Source organism: Myotis brandtii, unplaced genomic scaffold (genome assembly GCF_000412655.1).
Source record: "Myotis brandtii unplaced genomic scaffold, ASM41265v1 scaffold622, whole genome shotgun sequence".
In the NCBI taxonomy this organism is placed as follows: Eukaryota; Metazoa; Chordata; class Mammalia; order Chiroptera; family Vespertilionidae; genus Myotis; species Myotis brandtii.
The window spans coordinates 220,478-239,657 of NW_005370376.1; the positions used below are offsets into that span (position 1 = coordinate 220,478).

General features: G+C 43.1%; 1 protein-coding gene across 1 annotated transcript; it reads right to left on the reverse strand.

Moving 5' to 3' along the window:
- Positions 1–254: 254 nt before the first annotated feature.
- On the reverse strand, positions 255–15,386 carry LOC102244391 (regulator of G-protein signaling 18). The gene is made up of 5 exons (XM_014528199.1): positions 14,980–15,386; positions 14,276–14,377; positions 13,232–13,293; positions 6,146–6,308; positions 255–632 (listed from the first exon to the last, which is right to left on the reverse strand). The coding sequence occupies exons 1-5, from the start codon at positions 15,096–15,098 to the stop codon at positions 356–358; spliced, it is 723 nt and encodes a 240-aa protein (XP_014383685.1). The 5' UTR covers positions 15,099–15,386; the 3' UTR covers positions 255–355.
- Positions 15,387–19,180: the final 3,794 nt, after the last annotated feature.

A 19,180-nucleotide genomic window follows, 5' to 3' on the forward strand; every position in this document is an offset into this window, starting at 1 on the left:
ACTGGTGCACGAATCTGTGCACTGGGCCTCTAGTAGATAAATAAAATTTTATGGGTTGAATCTTGATCTTTTAATGAATTTACTTCATTGTTTCAGGTGTCATATATATTATTTTTTGGTTGATATTCATTTATCAGTGTCTGTTCACATCTACTTTTCTGATTATGTATGGAATGAAGTCAAGTGGAAGGTGTGACTGAATATACTGGCAGGTACAGTATGTATTGTTAGAATAAAAGTTTTGATTTACGTTCTTAAAATCCTCTTACACGACATATTTTATTTTGTTCACATATGCTATGTCTTAGAGGCAGATGTACAATCTCGCCCCCAAAATGAGCAAAATTAATTTTCTTTAAAACCAAATGGCAACATCCGACTTCACGTCCTGGAATTCGTTGTAGGTGAAGGAACGTGACCGCCTTCTCAGATTGGTGGGTCTCTGAGGTCTTCCTTCTACCAAGTCTGAATAGATGTCAGATTTCAGAAACCGCGTGTAACTGTCTTGTTCCATCAGCTGATACACTCTGCTCTGCGCAGCATCAAAACTGTGCAGGGTGGGCTGCGTGATGCTCTTCACGATGAGTTCTTTGGTGTGAAAGTCAAGGTTAACCTGGATTGTAATTTCACAAAGGGGTAGTTAGGGTCAGTGGATGGAAGTAAACACCTTTGAGAAACAGCACAAGACTATTCAATGTTGGAGTGGGCATGTGCGTGGGTGCTGGGGTGCTCAGCCTGTCATGGGTTGAGGAGTTGGGTGATTGACTCTTGGGTGGCATCCCATGTGGCTCTTGTCCCCCGATACTGCCGGTCCTTCCCCCTCGCTTCTAATCGAATACTGGGTCGTTGTAATAGCAAGTAACATAGAGGTCATTAGGTCCCACTTATTTTCAATCATTAGTAAAATCATGTTCATTGACTGCCAACAGGGAGTTTAGAGCCTATTTGGGATTTCAAAGTGGGCCTTTTGTTTTATTCCAGCACTTGTTTTCATGCTATGATGATGCTTTCCTACAAGCACATGTGTGCTGAGAATGAATATGTTTAAAAAATGTAAATCGCTGAATGCTTTTTATCAGAGCGCCGCTGATATATCAGGTTCTGATGGGTGAGTTTTCAGCGGTGTCTTTCCTTTTCCCTCCTGAGTAACACCTTACACCTAGCTGCCTTTTCTTGGTCTGTGTATAAGGTTGGCCCTGGGAAAATTAGAATCATACATTGAATCACCGAACAGAATGAAACATCCTGAAGCAAGGAGAACAATCATTATTTTCAGTGTGCACCAATATCCACATAGACAAGGTCACCTCACGGATCATACAAATTTGTAGTCAAGTAGAATTCTTAGCAGTGTAGACTGCTAGATCTACCCCTTCAGCAAAGAAACACTATTTATTGAACACATAATAAAAATATAGAAACTACTGAGTTCATATTTGAGGGTAGGTAATTGCCATTTTTAGCAGTTGTGTCACACAATTACCTCACACTGAGCTTGCAGTCAAAGACAGTCACAATTGTGTTGTCACTTGGACCATTGCCAAATCACGTTTTTCTCATCTATTATGATTTTTTTTTTAGTCTATCGTAAGGAGGAGGAATAATCATTTCGAGGCAAATAAAAGTTTGTATAGGTAGATGAGCTAAAGTAGTGCATGATACCAACTTCTTGATTTCTCTTGCCTTTATCTTTTGTTTCTATGAGAGTTTGCTTACGCTAAGATGATTAATATGGCCCTAAACGGTTTAGCTCAGTGGATAGAGCTTTGGCCTGCAGACTGAAAGGTCCCAGGTTCGATTCTGGTCAAGGGCATGTACCTTGGTTGCAGGCACATCCCCAGTTGGGGTTTTGCAGGAGGCAGCTGATCAATGTTTCTCTCTCATCAATGTTTCTAACTGAATCCCTCTCCCTTCCTCTCTGTAAAATATCAATAAAATATATTTTTTAAAAAAGACTTCTGAGTTAAGAGAAGTTTAAAAACTGCTCAAGGTCACATACCCAGTGGGCCACAGAGCTGGGATGAAAACCAGAGATCCCAGACTCCTTGTTTTCATCTTACTTAATTACAAGTGCCCTGAGATTGGTCCTATATATTATTAATCTCTACATCTCACAGCTCCTAGCACAGTGCTTTGAGTGTAGTAAGGACCTTGAAATGTTATCTAAATCAGTAGATGCAGGTAGAATATACTCCACTTGTCAACTCTTCAGATGCTTGAGGCCCGAGGCTTGATATTTCCCAGAAGATGATTTTCCAGGTTTTTTAGACAAAGTTCCTGCAACTGTTTCTCTTAAGACCAGTCTACTATCCTGGTTACATTTCTGAAGATATTTTGTGGTCAACAATATCCTCCTTAAATAAACCAGAACTAAACACTGGTTTAGTTCTCTTTGGGGGTTTCAAATAGCACAGGGAATATAAACTTATTTAATAAAGACAACAAACTTGTTCAAATGCAGCCTAAGAGTGATTGTGGTTTCTTTAAGCAGTTGCCATGCAATGCAGGCCCATGGTTAACTTCTGACCAGCTGAACATTCTAGAGCCTTCTGGTGATAGATCAAGCCAGGCTCTGTTTCTTAATTGCATATTTAAAACCTCCATCCAGTACTTTAGTTGTATTCACTCCATGTAGCATCTTATTAATTTTAGTCATTAATTCTGGTCATGTAAGAGCCTTAAGCATCCAAATTGTGCCTGCGGATAAATAATGGCAGAGGATGGAATTGAAATAAGGTATTTTTTATTTCCAGACCCCTGCTTTTCCCAATGAATGTAAGCTTCCAGGGATATGTTTAGCCAAAGACCAGTAGCATAGCTGCCTGAAAGCTCTCAGGAAAAAAAAAAGAAATTAAAAGCTACAACATATGTTTTCTCATGGGTGGAAATGGCTGGGCAGTCCAAGGCCTGATGTCCACCTTTGGCTGGTTCATTCCCCTCCTATAGCTGACTAAGAGTCCCACAGGAACAAAGAAAAATCAACCAAAAAAAATGAGTTCGCGTGTCACCTCTGACACGCGTGTCATAGGTTCGCCATCACTGATCTATAGAGCCAAGGAGCCATTCCACCAGGACCCCTTCTCCCCTTCTAGACCACATTCTGGTACCCAGGACTCTGGATATCTCTGTTTAAGACTATTTTTCCAGGGTTTGTCTGCTCAACTCATTTTCACTTACATCTACTTCTTTGAATTAATTATTGATTTTTTTTTGAGAGAGAGAGAGACATCGATTTGTTGTTCCACTTACTTATGTGCTCATTGGTTGATTCTTGTATGTGCCCTGACCAGAGATTGAACCCGCAACCTTGGCATATCCACTTATCGGGATGATACTCTAACCAACTGAGCTACCCAGCCAAACCATTCCATCAGGACCCCTTCTCCCCTTCTCGACCATATTCTGGTACCCAGGACTCTGGATCTCCCTGTTTAAGACGCTTTTTCCAGGTTTTGTCTGCTCAACTCATTTTCACTTACATCCACTTCTTTTAATCAATTATTGATTTTTTTTTGAGAGAGAGACATCAATTTGTTGTTCCACTTACTTATGCACTCATTGGTTGATTCTTGTATGTGCCCTGACCAGAGATTGAACCCACAGCCTCGGCATATCCACTTATTGGGACGATACTCTAACCAACTGAGCTACCCAGCCAGGGCTATATTCATTTCTCATGTTCACTACCCTGCTATCACTGCTCTAGGACTATTTCTCATGGTCAGTGATTATTTGTAACATAACCAGTTCAATACAGAAGGAAGCAAGAAGAATACATCTCTTTTGGTAGAATCATGGCAGTAACTCAGGGTTTTGCACTGATAACACGTGGAGGGGTTGTGAGGGCTAAGGGCTGTTTATACTCCTTTCTGCATTTAATTGTTACAACGATGCCTGGAATATACCCCATGTTCATCGTCATTGACGAGGAAACTGAGTTTCAGATACGTCCAGTTGCTCCAGGTCTTACTTGTCCAACAAACAAAGAATGTTAGAAACGGATCTTTCTCTGGAAGGCAGCACTTTTGGGTAAGGCACAGTGACAGCCCGCCAAGGGCTGATCCCCAGAAACGGTGACTGTGACCTCACAGGGGACACGGGCTTTGCTGATGGGACCACAGGGAAGGAGCTCGAGAAGGGAGAGCACGTGGGGGGACCAGGTAGACCCGCTCTGATCACAGGCGTCTCTAAAAGCAGAAGGAGTTGTCAGAGGAGTGGGTCAGAGAGGTGCAGTGTGGGAAGGGCCATTGCTGACCTTGAAGGCAGAAGACGGTCATGAGCCAAGCGTGTGGTGGGTTCTGGAAGGTGGAAATGGCCCTCAGTTTAGAGCCAGCAGGAGAATGGAGAGCTTCATCCAAAACGTCAAAAAACGGAATTCTGGCCCAAACCCAAATGACCCCGAAAGGGATTCTCCCCTACACTCTCCAGAAAGGGCACCGGCCTGTTGATACCTTGATTTCCTTTCAATGGGGCCCATAGTGCACTTCCGACCTACAGAATGGTCATATAATAAATGTGCCCTGTTTTAAGTCCCTATCTCAAGTTGTGATAAATTGTAATAGCAGCCACAGAAAACGAATACAGTCCTCAAACTGTGCTTTACGCATCCCCATTTCTTTTTCCTACGTATAGAACTTGCCCTCTCTGTTATGAAGCCTTTTTATTTTTAAATGTTGTGAGCAATCTTTTGAATATATGAGGGATCCAGGAACGTCCTGTTTGAGAAACCAGTAGTTAGAAGCGATGTGACGTCCTAGAGCAGTGGTTCTCAACCTGGGCTGCACATGAGAATCACCTGGGAATCTTTTTAAAATCCTGATGTCTGGGCCTCATCCTCCGGAAATTCTGTTTCTTTGTTATGGGGTGGGGCCACCACATGAGTAACAAAGAAACAGAATTTCCAGAGGATGAGGCCCAGACATCAGGATTGTAAAAAGATTCCCAGGTGATGCTAATGTGCAGCCAAGGTTGAGAACCACTGCCCTGTAGGCATCACCTAAGTCTCAGATACGATATGGCTCCAACCCCCACCTCGATGAGAGCCACCTGGGTGTTTTCATTGGCACGAGGAGAGAGTCCGCCATTTCTTTTCCTCAGTAAATTGGCCCAAGGCACCAGCTGATAGTGATTAAACGCTGGGGAAGGAACTAGGAAAACAAGCAACGTCGGGCTCAACAAGACTTGGAGAAGACATTATGCGTCTGGGGAGCGACTCAGGACTTGTCTCTGTCATTAGATGCCTGTAGTATGGTCGTTCTTGGCCCAACGTGACCGTCTTACGGAGGCCATAGTGCTGCGCGCTTCTTGAGCGAATGGACTCATTTCTGATCTTGGAGCCGTAGCCGGAGTGGTCAGCGTGAGTGATGATTAGCACACTTGTTCTTGTTTCTCCAGCTTAGAGCTTGATCTTCAAGATGAATTTCTTAAGCTAAGTCTGGTGCTTTTTCTCAGTAGGTAGCAGGAAACAGGAGTGGACAAATGATTCTTTGAAGAAATTTTTTTTTTACTATTATTTTTATATATTTTTATTTATTTTTTACTTTTTTTTTTTTTTACTTTTCCCATCACCATTTATCCCTCTATGCCAGCCGTGGGCAAACTACGGACCGCGGGCCGGATCCGGCCCGTTTGAAATGAATAAAACTAAAAAAAAAAAAAAGACCGTACCCTTTTATGTAATGATGTTTACTTTGAATTTATATTAGTTCACACAAACACTCCATCCATGCTTTTGTTCCGGCCCTCCCGTCCAGTTTAAGAACCCATTGTGGCCCTTGAGTCAAAAAGTTTGCCCACCCCTGCCTATGCCTTCTACCACCCCCACCTGCCCCCCAACACCACACTGTTATCCTTTGAAAACTTTGACAGAGAGAAGATTTCCCCCCAAATACTTAGAACTGTGTGTACTTCAGGATAAACTTAATGACCTAGTTCTGTTTTTAGTATTTTTTTAAACCGAAAACTCTGCCAAGATGAACAGTGTAGGAGTCAGACGCGTGGGTTTTACTAGGGTTTATTCTCACAGCAAAGTCACGGGATCGTTGGTTTTCAAGGGTGTTTCTGTTTGGTTTCCTTCCCCACAATTCCTTTCACCCTCTTATCTCAGACCCTGAACTTGTGAAAAAAAGCTGAGAGTCGCTGTTGTTATTTGAGATGAAGTCCCTTTAATGGTCGAAAGCGATTATGATAATGGTGGCAGCACCCTCTCCTGACCTGGAGCCTTGGGCCGGAGACTTCAGGGATGGGTGGCATGAGCATCCTGGGGCCACTGGCTGGTAACAGCTTGAACACTTCTTCCTCTTCTATTTCTGAGACAGGAAAGGTGGTGTGTTGCATCATTTCTGGTTTATTGCTGTCTTTTCTCCCTTCCTCCTCTTTCTATAATGATTCTGGAAGGAAACCAGAGACGAAGGCAAAGCAAGCCTTGCAACCCCTCATTCAAAGCTGAGGTAGAATTCGAAAGGTGGTCGGCCTGTAGGTCTCTAAAGCAAAACCACAACCAGAACAACAGTCTGTAGACCAGCGGGCGTGACCCACACACTGGAGTTACTTCCGCCATCATAATGTACCCACACGGTCCACTTATAACTTAAGGTGGTTTTTACTTATTTTTATCCTTTAGATGATTAAGGACTTGGGTGTTTGTTATGGGTAAGCTTGATTCAGAAATTTTAATTTTGCAGAACAACGGAATCCCTTATCTCACAGAAAATCGGTAACTAAAAATGGGGAAGAGCAACTTCAAAAGCCACTAGATGAACAGCATAAGGAGAAGTAGCCCTTTTCTTCCCCAAAAGAGAAGTACTCGTTTCCTTGTAGCCTTTCCTCTCAACTTCAGTAATAAGTATTTTCCACAGTCTCATCAGTTCATGTTTTTAAATCAAGGGGGTGCAATGACATACATCCTTTACTTGTCTTTCTTCATTATCCTCAGCATTAAGCTTAGTAGGACCACAATTCAGGGTGCAAAGAGTCCCAGCAAATAGTCATTAAGGATAAAGGTTAAAAGTATTGGACTTATTCGCCGGGAGTAGGAAAAGAGGGTGCAGAGGAGAATAAACAGCTATGTAGTTGTCGGAAGATGCTCCTCGCGATGGGGATCCCTCATAGGATCCCTTCCCTTCCTCATCTTCAGTTATCAGCTGTGTGAGAGGGTTAGAGAATCTCTGTGTGTGATCAAGCTGCCTTCCACCTTCTAGGTGTGAGCCTCCAAAACCCTGCGAAACTTCTGAGGTTTCCAGCAATTAAGTTGGAACTCTAACCTGATATCGTCTCACAAATACTGTTCTACCTCCATTTCTCATCTATAAAAGGCACGGCCACCTTCCTCTTAATATGGAATAGAATGTGGGGATCTTTTTAATGTGTTTTTTTAAAATCTCATATCTCATATTTCTTTTTTAAAAAAATATGTTTAGCCCTAGCCGGTTTGGCTCAGTGGATAGAGCGTCAGCCTGTGGACTGAAGGGTCCCAGGTTCGATTCCGGTCAAGGGCATGTACCTTGGTTGTGGGCACATCCCCAGTAGGGAGTGTGCAGGAGGTGACTGATTGATGTTTCTCTCTCATCGATGTTTCTAACTCTCTATCCCTCTCCCTCCTCTCTGTAAAAAATCAATAATATCTATTTGAAAAATGTTTATTGATTTTAGAGAGGAAGGGAGAGGGAGAGAGAGATAGAAACATCAATGATGAGAGAGAATTATTGATTGGGTGCCTCCTGCATGCCCCACATTGGAGATCGAGCCTGCAACCCAGGCATGTGCCCTGATTGGGAATCGAACTGTGACCTCCTGGTTCATAGGTTGACGCTCAACCACTGAGCCATGCGGGCCGGGCTCCTCTTATTTCTTCATCACCTCTCTTTAGGACGTAGGCACACATACAGTGAGTCACCGAGTCCATCCGTTTTCTTTCCAAGACAGCCCTTACCTTGAGGTTAGCTTTTGTGTTAGTAACAGCCTCATACGTAGTCCCTCTGACATGCATAGAATTCTAGCTCTCCACCCATCAGGTCGCTAACAAACTCTTCCGAAGTCTGCACCCACCCTGACTCCCCAGTGTGGGTGTCACTACTCTCTGCCCCGGGGAAGTGAACTGCTTGCTTTTCCAGGCTGCACCCAAACTCTTATTTCCCAACCCTTTTCCATGCCCTTTTCTCTGCTCAAAGTTTCCTTTCCTTCTGTCCGTTGAAGTCTTGCACACATCTATATAGTCTAAAGCCTTCATGATACATTGCAACATTTTTTATCATTTTTAATATATTTAGCCAGTTGTTTTCAAAATTATATATATTCAGAAGTAGTGTTTTACTTTCAAAGATGTCTTACACAGAAGTATATACATATATGTTCACAAACCAAACCTATAATACACATGTATAAGTAATGTAATTGGAATAGATTGATTGGTTAACTTCATACTGATAGCATTTACTTTCATAAAGTCAGCCAGTGAGAAGAAATGATGACTAGATTTGAAATTGATAATTATGAATGATGGATATAGTCTGATGTTGGTCTTTCATGCTTTTTGTTTTAATTAAGCAACATTTAGAAATTATTAATTATATAAGTAGTTAAGTTATAGATTTTTATGGTTCATTTGCAATTTCAGATAAATTTGTCAATAAACAGGAATGGCAAAAAATGTATTCTAATACCTGTATAGGAACAAATGGGAGAACGGCAGTTAAATTATTGAGAGATTTCAGTAATTTACTAAATGTGTTTGAGCTTATCTTTTAAAAAATTATTTTAGAATAAATTTAGATTTACAGAAGAGTTATGAAGATAGTACAGTTCCCACATATCCCAATTCAGTCCCCTTCTATTATGAAATACTGATATGTTATTATTTAAAGTCCACTCTTGGTTTCGATTTTCTTAGATTTTAACAGACTGTGTTTTCTTAAATGTCAAAAGAATTAAACTACATTTTAAGAATGGGATTTGAATAAGGTAGTGGAAATACCAAAAAACTCCTGGATTGTTTGCTTTCTGTGGAATACAGCAACAACATTCTCTAATGTAGTCTCATCTGGCTATGAACCGCTACCTTAAGCCACCTTTTTTCAAATGCTGTTTCTCAATAAGGAATTATGTCTTCTTAGTTCCCTAAACTCATTGCGTTGGTCACTTCCCCAGGCCTGTGCTGGCTCTCTGCCTGTATGTTCTCTTTTCCTCCTTGTCCAGATGGTGAATTTTGATGAATCCCCTAAAATCTAGAGTAAGAACCATCTTTTCCTGTGGCCCCATTTCTGAAGATGCTAATACCAGTCTCTAGTGGTTTTAGTAGCTGCCGTTTTTTTTTGTCAAACTGAGTACTCAAATTTCTATTCTGTTTTGTTCATTTCATGTCCCATTTGACTACATTGAATAAAATTTCCATTTCCTCTTTATACATGTGACATACAGAATTTGAGAAGCTTACACATTTAACCAAAGGGAAAGTCTATAAAATTTGATAGATAGATCAAGGTCTTTTGTGTGTGTGTGTGTGTGTGTGTGTACACATGTGTGTACACACCTAAGTATAAGATATTTCCTTTTTAAAAAAAATATATTTTATTGATTTCTTACAGAGAGGAAAGAAGAGGGATAGAGAGAAACATCGATGAGAGAGAAACATCGATCAGCTGCCTCCTGCACACTCCCTACTGGGGATGTGCCTGCAGCCAAGGTACATGCCCTTGACTGGAATCAAACCTGGGACCCTTGAGTCCGCAGGCTGACGCTCTATCCACTGAGCCAAACTGGTTAGGGCTAAGATATTTCCTTTTTTTTGTGGGGTGGGGGATGGCTACAGTGAAGTCAGTAGAAACGAGCTGAATTTAACCATTGCCACCAACAGACTTCTGTAGCTGATTATTTTAAGCTTTATAATTTAACATTACAATAAGCTTTCCAATTAAAATAATTGAATTTTTGAGGGCTGATTAAAAGAACACCAGTCGCACAATTTTTGGTGAATTCAGTATAATTTAATTAGCACTTTGATCATGAGCGCCCATAATAGCGTCCAAGTGGGTCACGGCGGATTTTTTGTTATTAGTATCACCCCCTCTTGCCTCGCGTGCTGCCGCTGCACAGCTCTGTAGTCTTCCCACCAGTGAACGGGAGAGATGTAGTTTTTCTCTGTTTGGCTCTGACTCCTGGTAAAGCAGCGTGATTAGGCTGCCCGGTGAGCATTTTCTATAGGACTGATTACCCTCGCTAGCTAACCCTTTCTTTTCTCTGAACGGGCTGTGAGAGTATGATGGAATTACTAGGTACCAATTTATTAAGTTAAAGGAATAAATCCAGTGTATGTGTTATTTTTCCCCCCAATGGAAATGTAGTCCTGTCCATGTTTGTCCAGTGAGGAGTGAACTAAAAACCAGGAAAGGTAATTAAAGCCATTGTTGCTATTTCATAACAGCAGTGACATTTAAATTTGTGTGGCAGCGAGCAGGCCTGGGTATCGTATTTGCCATCTCATTTAATCCTGCCAGAAATCTGTTTCCACTGGAGCTAAAGACATTGTTATTTCCCTTGGCCTTGGAGGCAGCTGAAGGTCAGAGTAATTAGGAAACTGAACTAAGATGATACAGTCTCTATGTTGCAGAAGAGAACCCAAACTCAGAGCTCAAAGGGACCCTGGAGAACTTCTCCTAGCAACAAATTTGGTTTAGTTGAGTACTTAATATTGACCAGGTGATGTGCTGGCTTAAAAGACATCCTATATAATAAAAGGCTAATATGCAAATTGACCAAACAGCGGAATGACCAGTCGCTATGACATGCACTGACCACCAGGGGGCAGATGCTCAACGCAGGTGCTGCCTCCTGTTGGTCAGTGCACTCCCACAGAAGCCGGGCTCACAGCTGGTGAGCTCAGCGGTGGTGGCGGGAGCCTCTTCTGCCTCAGCGACAGCGCTGAGGATGTCTGACTGATGGCTTAGGCCCATTCCCTGAGGGCTCCTGGACTGCAAGAGGGTGCAGGCTGGGCTGAGGGACTCCCCCCTCCCCCAAGTGCACGAATTTTGTGCACCGGGCCTCTAGTCTTCCTTATAAAAAACAGTCAAGTTGCAAACCAAGTGAATTCCCTTTCCCCCACTCATCCCTTGCTCTGACTGGCTAAGAAGCTGAAGGGCTTGGGTGTGCCAGAATATTGGAAATAATAGGATTTCTTTGAAAGCAAATTTGGGGGGCATGGATTATGGGGGAACATTTTACATAGGTTGTTGTAATTCGTCTTGAGAACTGATCAATTTAGTGGCAGCGGAATTAGAGAGGATGGGCGAGGTTCCACATCTGTTTGGCAAGAATTTTAACTGTAGTTCAGAAATGATTGGATATAGGGAATGAAGTCAAGTCATTGAGGATACCTGTTTACCTTACTCTTCTCCAAAGGGGGTGGTGAGAGTAGGAAGTACCAGGGCAATGAGGGGGAAAGAGTAGCAGGTTATATTCTGTTAGCATGAATGTCTTTTCTTACTCCTGCCCTCCATCTTCATTGATTACATCCTTGTCTACATTTAAGTCTTGATTTCGCTACCTATTTTTTTAAAATTTATTTCTCGAGTCAATATTACAGAATCTGTTTTCCCTAGAAGAGGGAACATTTTCAGGAATAGTCTGCAGAAATAGGATTCCTAGGTCACTAAATTCAGAGGAACATGAATTGGTCACCAATGCCTTATAGGAGGATAGACAATTGAGGAGGAGAAAGCACACAGAAAATAAAAACAAACAAGTGAAAGTCAGGGTTTTCTCCAAAGGAATGCACGCTGGATTACTGCCCCCCCCACCCCCGCTGCCCCAGCGATGGGAACCCCTTCTTCCAGGAGGCACCTTGAAATGTGAGCCCCACTAGCAGTGTTGTGAACAGCCTGGTTAGCCTCACCTGGGAAGTGGCTGCTTAGCATTTTGGTTTCAAAGAACGAGGAAAGGAACAGGAAAACATTGAGATACCGATGAGGGCTGCGGGCTTGAGGAAGTGCGTGGCTCTTCGGTAATGACAAAGCAGACGCTGCCTGGTTCAGTGTGAACAAGGAGCCTGTGGTTGCCCCACTCCATAGCCACTCATGTCAGCCTGTCAGCTTTGCCACCTGAAATACATCCTGGGCCGAATGGAGACCAAAGAAGCTCCCTCACCTGCTGCCTTTGTAAATGGATCCTAAGCCTGACCTCTGACCCCTGCTTTCTCATAGGGTAGGGCAAAGGGGGCTCCAAGTCAGTCCTAACCTCCCATCGCACCTGCAAAGCTCCACCTGCACAGACCACTTCTAGACAATTCCGCGTTAAAAACACACGATTACGTGAGAACATTATTCGAAGTGAAATAAGTCAGACAGAAAGTGCTAAGAACCATGTGGTTTCACACATATGTGGGAAATTAAACTGAGACTTAACACAAACAGCAGTGTGGTGGCTGCCAGAGGGAAGGTGGTGCTGGGGGAAAGGGGGTCTTAATATGAGGTGACAGGAGAAGATTTGACTCGGTGCAACGTACAGATCTTGTAACATAGCAACTCACACATGAAACCTATATGTTCATGTTGATCAATGTCACCCCAATCAATTTAACAATAAATAAAATAAAAACACATGACTGATAGGGAGAGTAAAGTATTTATAAAAGTAAAAAGAAACTAGTTTCATGAGGGTTTCCTGAATGTCCATCAAAAGCATTACTTTAAATTTTAGCTCACTTAACAATAAAAATAGCACGGATAACCTGGGATTTAATAAAACCAAGGGTTGCATTTAAAATTAAAAAAAGAATAGATTTGAAACTATTAACCACAGCACAAAGAGATATTTCAACCACAATAAGTAATTCTTAATAAAATGAGATTGTTTTCTATTAGTTGACTAGAGGCCTGGTGCATGAAATTCGTGCATGGGTAGGGTTCCTAGGCCTGGCCGGTGATCAGGGCCCTCCGGCTGCAGTCCAGGGCCTCCCTTCCTGGCTACCGGCTGCCGGCCGAGACCTTCCTTCGTTCTATGCTGCCCCCTGGTGGTCAGCACACGTCATAGCGAGCAATCGGTCTCCCAGTTGAACTCCCGTGGGGGCCATTTGCATATTAGGCTTTTATATATAGAGATCTGTCAATCAGAAACTCAGATTGTTACAAATTACCCATCAGACTCAATTTTTATGATGGCCTCTGTTATCTAGATAGTTCCATGCATACTTAGGATACTTTTTCATGAAGGAATAAAGTAGCTGGGAAAAAATACCACTAACCTTTATGGGAAAGCAGTTTATCAAATGATTCACCCCATCGTATTGCTTCTTCCCGGCAGACTCTGTTCAAGACACAACATGTTTTGTAAGGAGCGTGCGGCAAGTCTGCCTAGAGTCTGCGCTACAGACGCTGCGAGGCTGCTCTTCCCACCAGCCTTCACGGGTTCTCGTTGGCCTATTACATAACGAAATCTGCATTCACACTGGCAGCTTCAAGAACACCGCTCAACTTGCTTTTCACTTTTGTCTTTGGTTATCTTCTAAGGAAAAACTGAGCGTGTGTTAGGTTAAAAACCAAGGGGGAAAATTCAGGTCCATTATTGTTCTTAATTCAGCAAATAGAAGGACCTACGCTGATAGTATCTTTCATTTTTTTTTTGTAAACTGCAATTTCCTTGAAACTCTGACCACAATTTGCAGCTTTTTTTTTTTTTTCTAACAGATACAGGAAGTTTGACTAATGAATTTTTAAAGGGATAAGAAACAGAAAACATTTTCTTTTAGCGATGCTGATCATTTAGGGAGTTGAGTATATTTGTCCTGGATCTCTTATTGGTCATATTTCAGGTTTGGAAGAATTTATACAAGTATATAAGGCTCTTCCATTTTCTGTTTGAATTAAAGAAATGGCTAAATATTACAAAATACTCCTTTTTTTGTAATTTACTTGCTGTCATATCTAGAACATTTTTTCAAACCACCGAGGGAAGATGTGCCTAGCTCTTCTCTATGGCTGTACACTGTGAGAACTCTTAATGAGTATTAGTTTACAAGGAGTCAAATATATCATTTAAAATGGACAGCTCTATCATTTTAAAAGAGAGCCCTTGAATTTTTATTAGACTATGTCATTCAAGCTATCAAAGTGGTTACATTTTATAGAATATTCCTTGTTTTTCTGAAATGAGATCTCGAACCTTCCTATATTCATTCCTGTGCAGTTTTCAAATAAAACGGAAATTCCCGACTTCCTCTTTCTTAGACCTTTCATGATAGAACCAGCAAAATTCCTCTCACCCCCCCAGGTAAAGAAACCTTATTCACCTGGTTACTCCGGCCAAGTGCGCAGACCTCCTGGCCTGCGGCTCTTCATGAAACTCGGATTTCTGCAGGAGGAGGCTCAGCCGGTTCCGTTTCTCCTTCGCTCTGTCATGAAAGGGATTCATTAGTGTCAGGAAAGTTTGGGTGACAGACTCTGTCCTGGTGACCCTCAGGTTTAGAAGGACCTGGTCACCCGTTCTCACCCACCTCCCACCCTCAAAAGCATTACTTTAAATTTTAAGTTTTCTTAACTTCACTTAAGTACTTCAGGGAGGAATTAGGGTAGCATATGTGAAATATACTGGTTTTTCCCTCCGTGACTGCAAAGTATTTAAGATTTTATTTCAATAAAGATTGTTGCTAGTCTGTGTGGTTAAAATTGTTGCCCCCCCTTTTTTTTTTCTTAAAAAAATGAAAACACCTGAGGGGTTAATGGGAGAAAAAAGGGGACATACGTAATACTTTCAACAATAAAGATTTTTAAAAAATTTTAGGAAATGAAAACACGATTTAACAGTTTGCTTCTAATAAAAACTTTTTTTTTCAATTGGAGCAGTACAGTCAATATATTTTCAATTGGATATTTTCAAAACAAGGGCTAGCCAATATCCTTCATTTGCACTAGATGAAGATACCTTAGACCTAGGAGATATCTTCAGTCATGTTTTTACCAAGTATAAGGCAGGTTTTAGAAATTCGGATTTTACCTGATTTTGGCTTCTTTGCTTGCTTCTTCTTTGGCTGAACCAGGCATTAACTTGAAAAAAGTTTTTTCCTTTGATTCCCACATATTCCGTTGAGAAAAGAAAAGCAACGATGTTTCCATCTTCTCTCTAAAAGGAAGAGAGGTCTAATCCACCCCATCCTTCGCTTGTAAATGCGATTCCATAGTCACACATGATGGAAGGAAGAGTTGTTAGCTCAACTCTGCGGGCAGCTCTTATAATTGAAAAGAAAACAAGAGACTAAGAGCCTGGTTTCTGCCTCCGCAGAGGCAGGAACATGCAGAACTGAGGAACCAAAGTACAGCTCGGCCCCGGTTGTTTAGGGAAATGATACTACAAATTTGCAAAGTGGCTCTTGGTCTCTGAGATAAAGGCTGGCTTCACCACAGCACGACTTCCCTTTCTGGTTTGTGCAAGCAGCCAGATGCCTGAATAGGCCCGATGCCACGTGAACTTTGGGGAAAGATCTCTAACGTGGGGAGAACGTGTTCAGATGTGTTGTGGCCGAGTTCCACGTCACACCTAGAGATGATGACAGTGTGTGTGCGCTCATGTCCTTGTTAACAAAGAAATGGCAGCTCCCCATTGGTTCAGCCTTCACCTCGGTAACTTTTCCGTGAAACCCAGGTCGATAGCTAAGAAATTCTGATCAAGTCCATAACTCAGAGGTCATGGAAAAGGAAACCGAGGTGGTAGGTACTATGTGATGTGTTTTTACAAAGTCCCAGAGGTGGGACGAGGCATGACATTAGCAGGGCCTTCGATCACCAGTGGCGAATGCTCTAATTCAGTGGTTCTCAACCTTCCTAATGCCACGACCCTTTAATACAGTTCCTCATGTTGTGGTGACCCCCAATTTCATTGTTACAAATTGAACATCATTAAAGCAGAGCAATTAATCACAAAAAACATTATGTAATTATATATGTGTTTTCCGATGGTCTTAGGCGACCCCTGTGAAAGGGTCGTTCGACCCCCAAAGGGGTCGCGACCCACAGGTTGAGAACCGCTGCTCTAATTCCTCTGTAGTGTGTGGGACGGGGGATCAGACACTTTGGAGAAGGCAAATACCAGGGAAGCAGAGAGAAGTTCCGAAGTGACTTCGGAAGTCGTGGGTTGGGCGCAGTGGCAAAAACTCCAGGAGGGGAGAGCGCCCCTAGGACCTGGGTCCCAGCTTGGGGAGGGGCAGAGACCGATGTCCCCCAGGGAGCAGCAGTGCTAGTGGTGGAGCCTCTGGGGAAGGAACACATCACAGCCGCCAGCGGGGTGGACTCAGCCCATTGGCTGCTGACCACCCCGGGTCCCTGCCACTGACCCTTGACCCTTCGCATGGACAGCTGGGATGCTCTGAAGGGGTTCACCCCATGAAGCCAGTGGGCCCTGACGGATCAGGATGTGTGGAAAGACATTTCTCCCCAGTGGGCGAGGAAAAGGAACCCCAGGGGTGTCTCCCAAGTCCCCAGCGAAGAGGGGTTCAGGCCTGGGACGTGAGCAGAGCATTTTCCCGGCTCAACGCCCTGAGCCTCTTGCAGGTGACCCTCAGGAAGGCCGAGGGTCATACAAATCCCACTTCAGTTCTCCCTCGGCCAGTGATGCGCTGGCAGAGAGCGTGCCATCTACCTCTGCTCAGTCTCGATGCTCTCACCGGTGGGCTGGAGCTCATCCATAGCTTTGATTCTGCGAATCTACAGAAGCGGGTTTTTCAGTTTCTTTGGATATGTTGACAGGTTTTATATATGATGACGTAAAAGATGAAAACCAGAGCCCGTGGACACAGACAATAGTGTGGTGAAGGCTTGGGTGGGGTGGGTACGGGAGGGAGGGGGGCCGTGAGGGAAAGAAGCAGAGGGGACATCTGTAATGAATATAACAATAAAGATAAATGTTAATTAATTAAAACATATTGCAATATGAAAGGGTTCTAAAAATAGTTTTGGTCAGAATATAAGGCTTTACATTCCCATTTTGGCAAATCCTTGGATGTGGTAATCTCACTGAGCTATAGCATTTTCCAGGCCTGTAATTTATGATCTGCCTAGTGACCAAAAAAAGGGGGGCATGTCGACCTACTTCACATTATTCAGCTAATTTTGTTAAACAGCTTAACTGCTTTTCTTTCCTTTGTCGTTGTTGGACACATGAAAACGTCCCATGGAGCAGAAATTGTCTGTAATATATTCCTTAGGTTTCTGTGCTCAGCTTCCAAAGGAGAATTCCAAGCAGTGATTCTCGGATTCTTTTCCGCTGTGTTTCCTTTGACCCCTTCGGGTTTCCTTAACCACCTCTGTCAGAGGTCTTTCTGCTTCCCTCTGTTCCTGTAACGTCCGTGCTTTTACTTTCAGGGGGAAGTAGGGCCTCTGAAGGTTTAACTGGTGTGGAGTCCGCGCCTGATTCGCTCAGATCAGTATTTACAGCACTGGCTTCGCTGTTCTCCTCTCCCAACCCTAAAACCATCCAAACCCCTCAGGAAAGTCCATTTGTCCAATAAGTGCTCACCATGCACCGTACTTACCAGCCAATTGATTATGTGAAATACACGCTGTCTTCATAGGTGCACCTCCCTGCACTTTTTGGGCTGGGCTTTCCTGACTTCCAGGACTGTCCCTTTCTCAGAGCAGGTGTCACCATATTCCCTTCTAGCCCTGGCCCCCTCGCTCTGGGGGAGCAGACCCCAGTCTCCAGGGGGGCTGGCAAAGGAAAACAGGGACTCTCTTTAGCATATAGCACAGCCAAGAGAGTGCCAAGTGGTCAACGGTCTGAGTTGTGGGGAGATGTTTCATTTCAAAGTTGCACGGGCAGCCCCCCCCCTGCCCCCTCAAAAATGGAATTCCTACCCTACACCTTCTGTTCTCTTCCAATAACTTGATGGGACAACTAATGGGGTCAGAGGCTGAGAAAAAGAACAAGTCAGTTCCTGGGGGAGGTCAGAGGAGTTAGGAGACTTAGGGTATCCTGAGGGGAGTGGAGGAGAGACAGACAGACAGACAGAGATACCCATAGACAGAGAGAGGCAAAGAGAGAGAGATAGAAACACAGAGAGACAGTGACAGAGAGACAGAGACATAAAGAGAGACAGGCAAAAACAGAGAGAGAGAGAGAGAGAGAGAGAGAGAGAGAGAGAGACCTTGAATTCTCTTTTATGCCAACCGAGTAGACAGATAATAACCTGATAGGCAAATATTTGTGCATGCGGCATATGTGTATTTTATTGGATAACAATAGAGACCAAGAAGTAGTTGCGTCTGATGTGCATCAACACTGTGCCAATCGTTTCGCATATATTTCACCTTTAGTCTTCAAACAACATTGAAGGAAAGCCCAGCAGCCAGCCCAGGGGTGCAGACAGGCAGTGTGCTGTGAGGTACACACGCCCTAACTTAGCTCTGAGTCCACTAATTGCTTGAATTCAAACTCGTTCAAAAGAGTTTTTTTTGGGCTAAAGTTATTAAAAAAATGTTGTTATGTAAGTGTTATTTTCCTAAAGGCAATACTTTTAATTTTCTTTCTTCTCCCCAAACCCCACTCCATTCAGATATCTCTCATTTGCACCAATGAAACCACCAGCCTGGTTTTGCTGGGCTGGCATGTTTAAATGCAAGTTAAATGACTTGGAATGAAAGGCTACGCATGGACATTTTCCTGAGGTATTTTCAAACTGCGGAGGCCTTCCGTTCTTGATGGATTCGAGAGACGGTATCATAGTCACCAAGCTCTGCACTGCTTTTATTAGGAAGAGAAAATCTCTCCTCTCTCACATTAAAAAAAAACCCAAACCAACCACTCCCTTGCAGACTCCCGCTCTCAGCTTGCAGCCTGCCCTTCGAAAGGCTTTCTACAAAATGCTGGCGAAGCAGGGGCAGCACTCGAGTAAATCCTGTCGGTGATGCAGACAGGCAGCATTATCCCATTTTTAAGTGCTTCCTACCACTCTCATGGGATCCAGGGACTGCCTGTAATTGCCAGCTTCAGATGGTCACACACCCTGACCTGGCCATGTCATGCCAGTAACCCAGCCAATTCTAGAAATCCTGCTTTGCTCCGTGATTTGATTATTCTAAACCTTTCACAGAAGTGTTTTTTTTCTATTAGGAAATAATTGGAGCAATTTTCAAAACACTTTGGAAATTAGTCATACATGTTTGCACAGCCTAGGTTCCCTCCTATATATAAATCTTAAATTTAT

Excerpts from the sequence above, each read along its gene's own strand:
- LOC102244391 (XM_014528199.1), bottom strand. The coding sequence starts at position 15,098 with ATGGAAACATCGTTGCTTTTCTTTTCTCAACGGAATATGTGGGAATCA. Across the intron at positions 14,378-14,979 it reads AGCAAAGAAGCCAAAATCAG|AGCGAAGGAGAAACGGAACC; the intron begins GTAAAATCCGAA and ends CTTTCATGACAG. Across the intron at positions 633-6,145 it reads AAGGGACTTCATCTCAAATA|TTGTGAAATTACAATCCAGG; the intron begins ACAACAGCGACT and ends CTAACTACCCCT.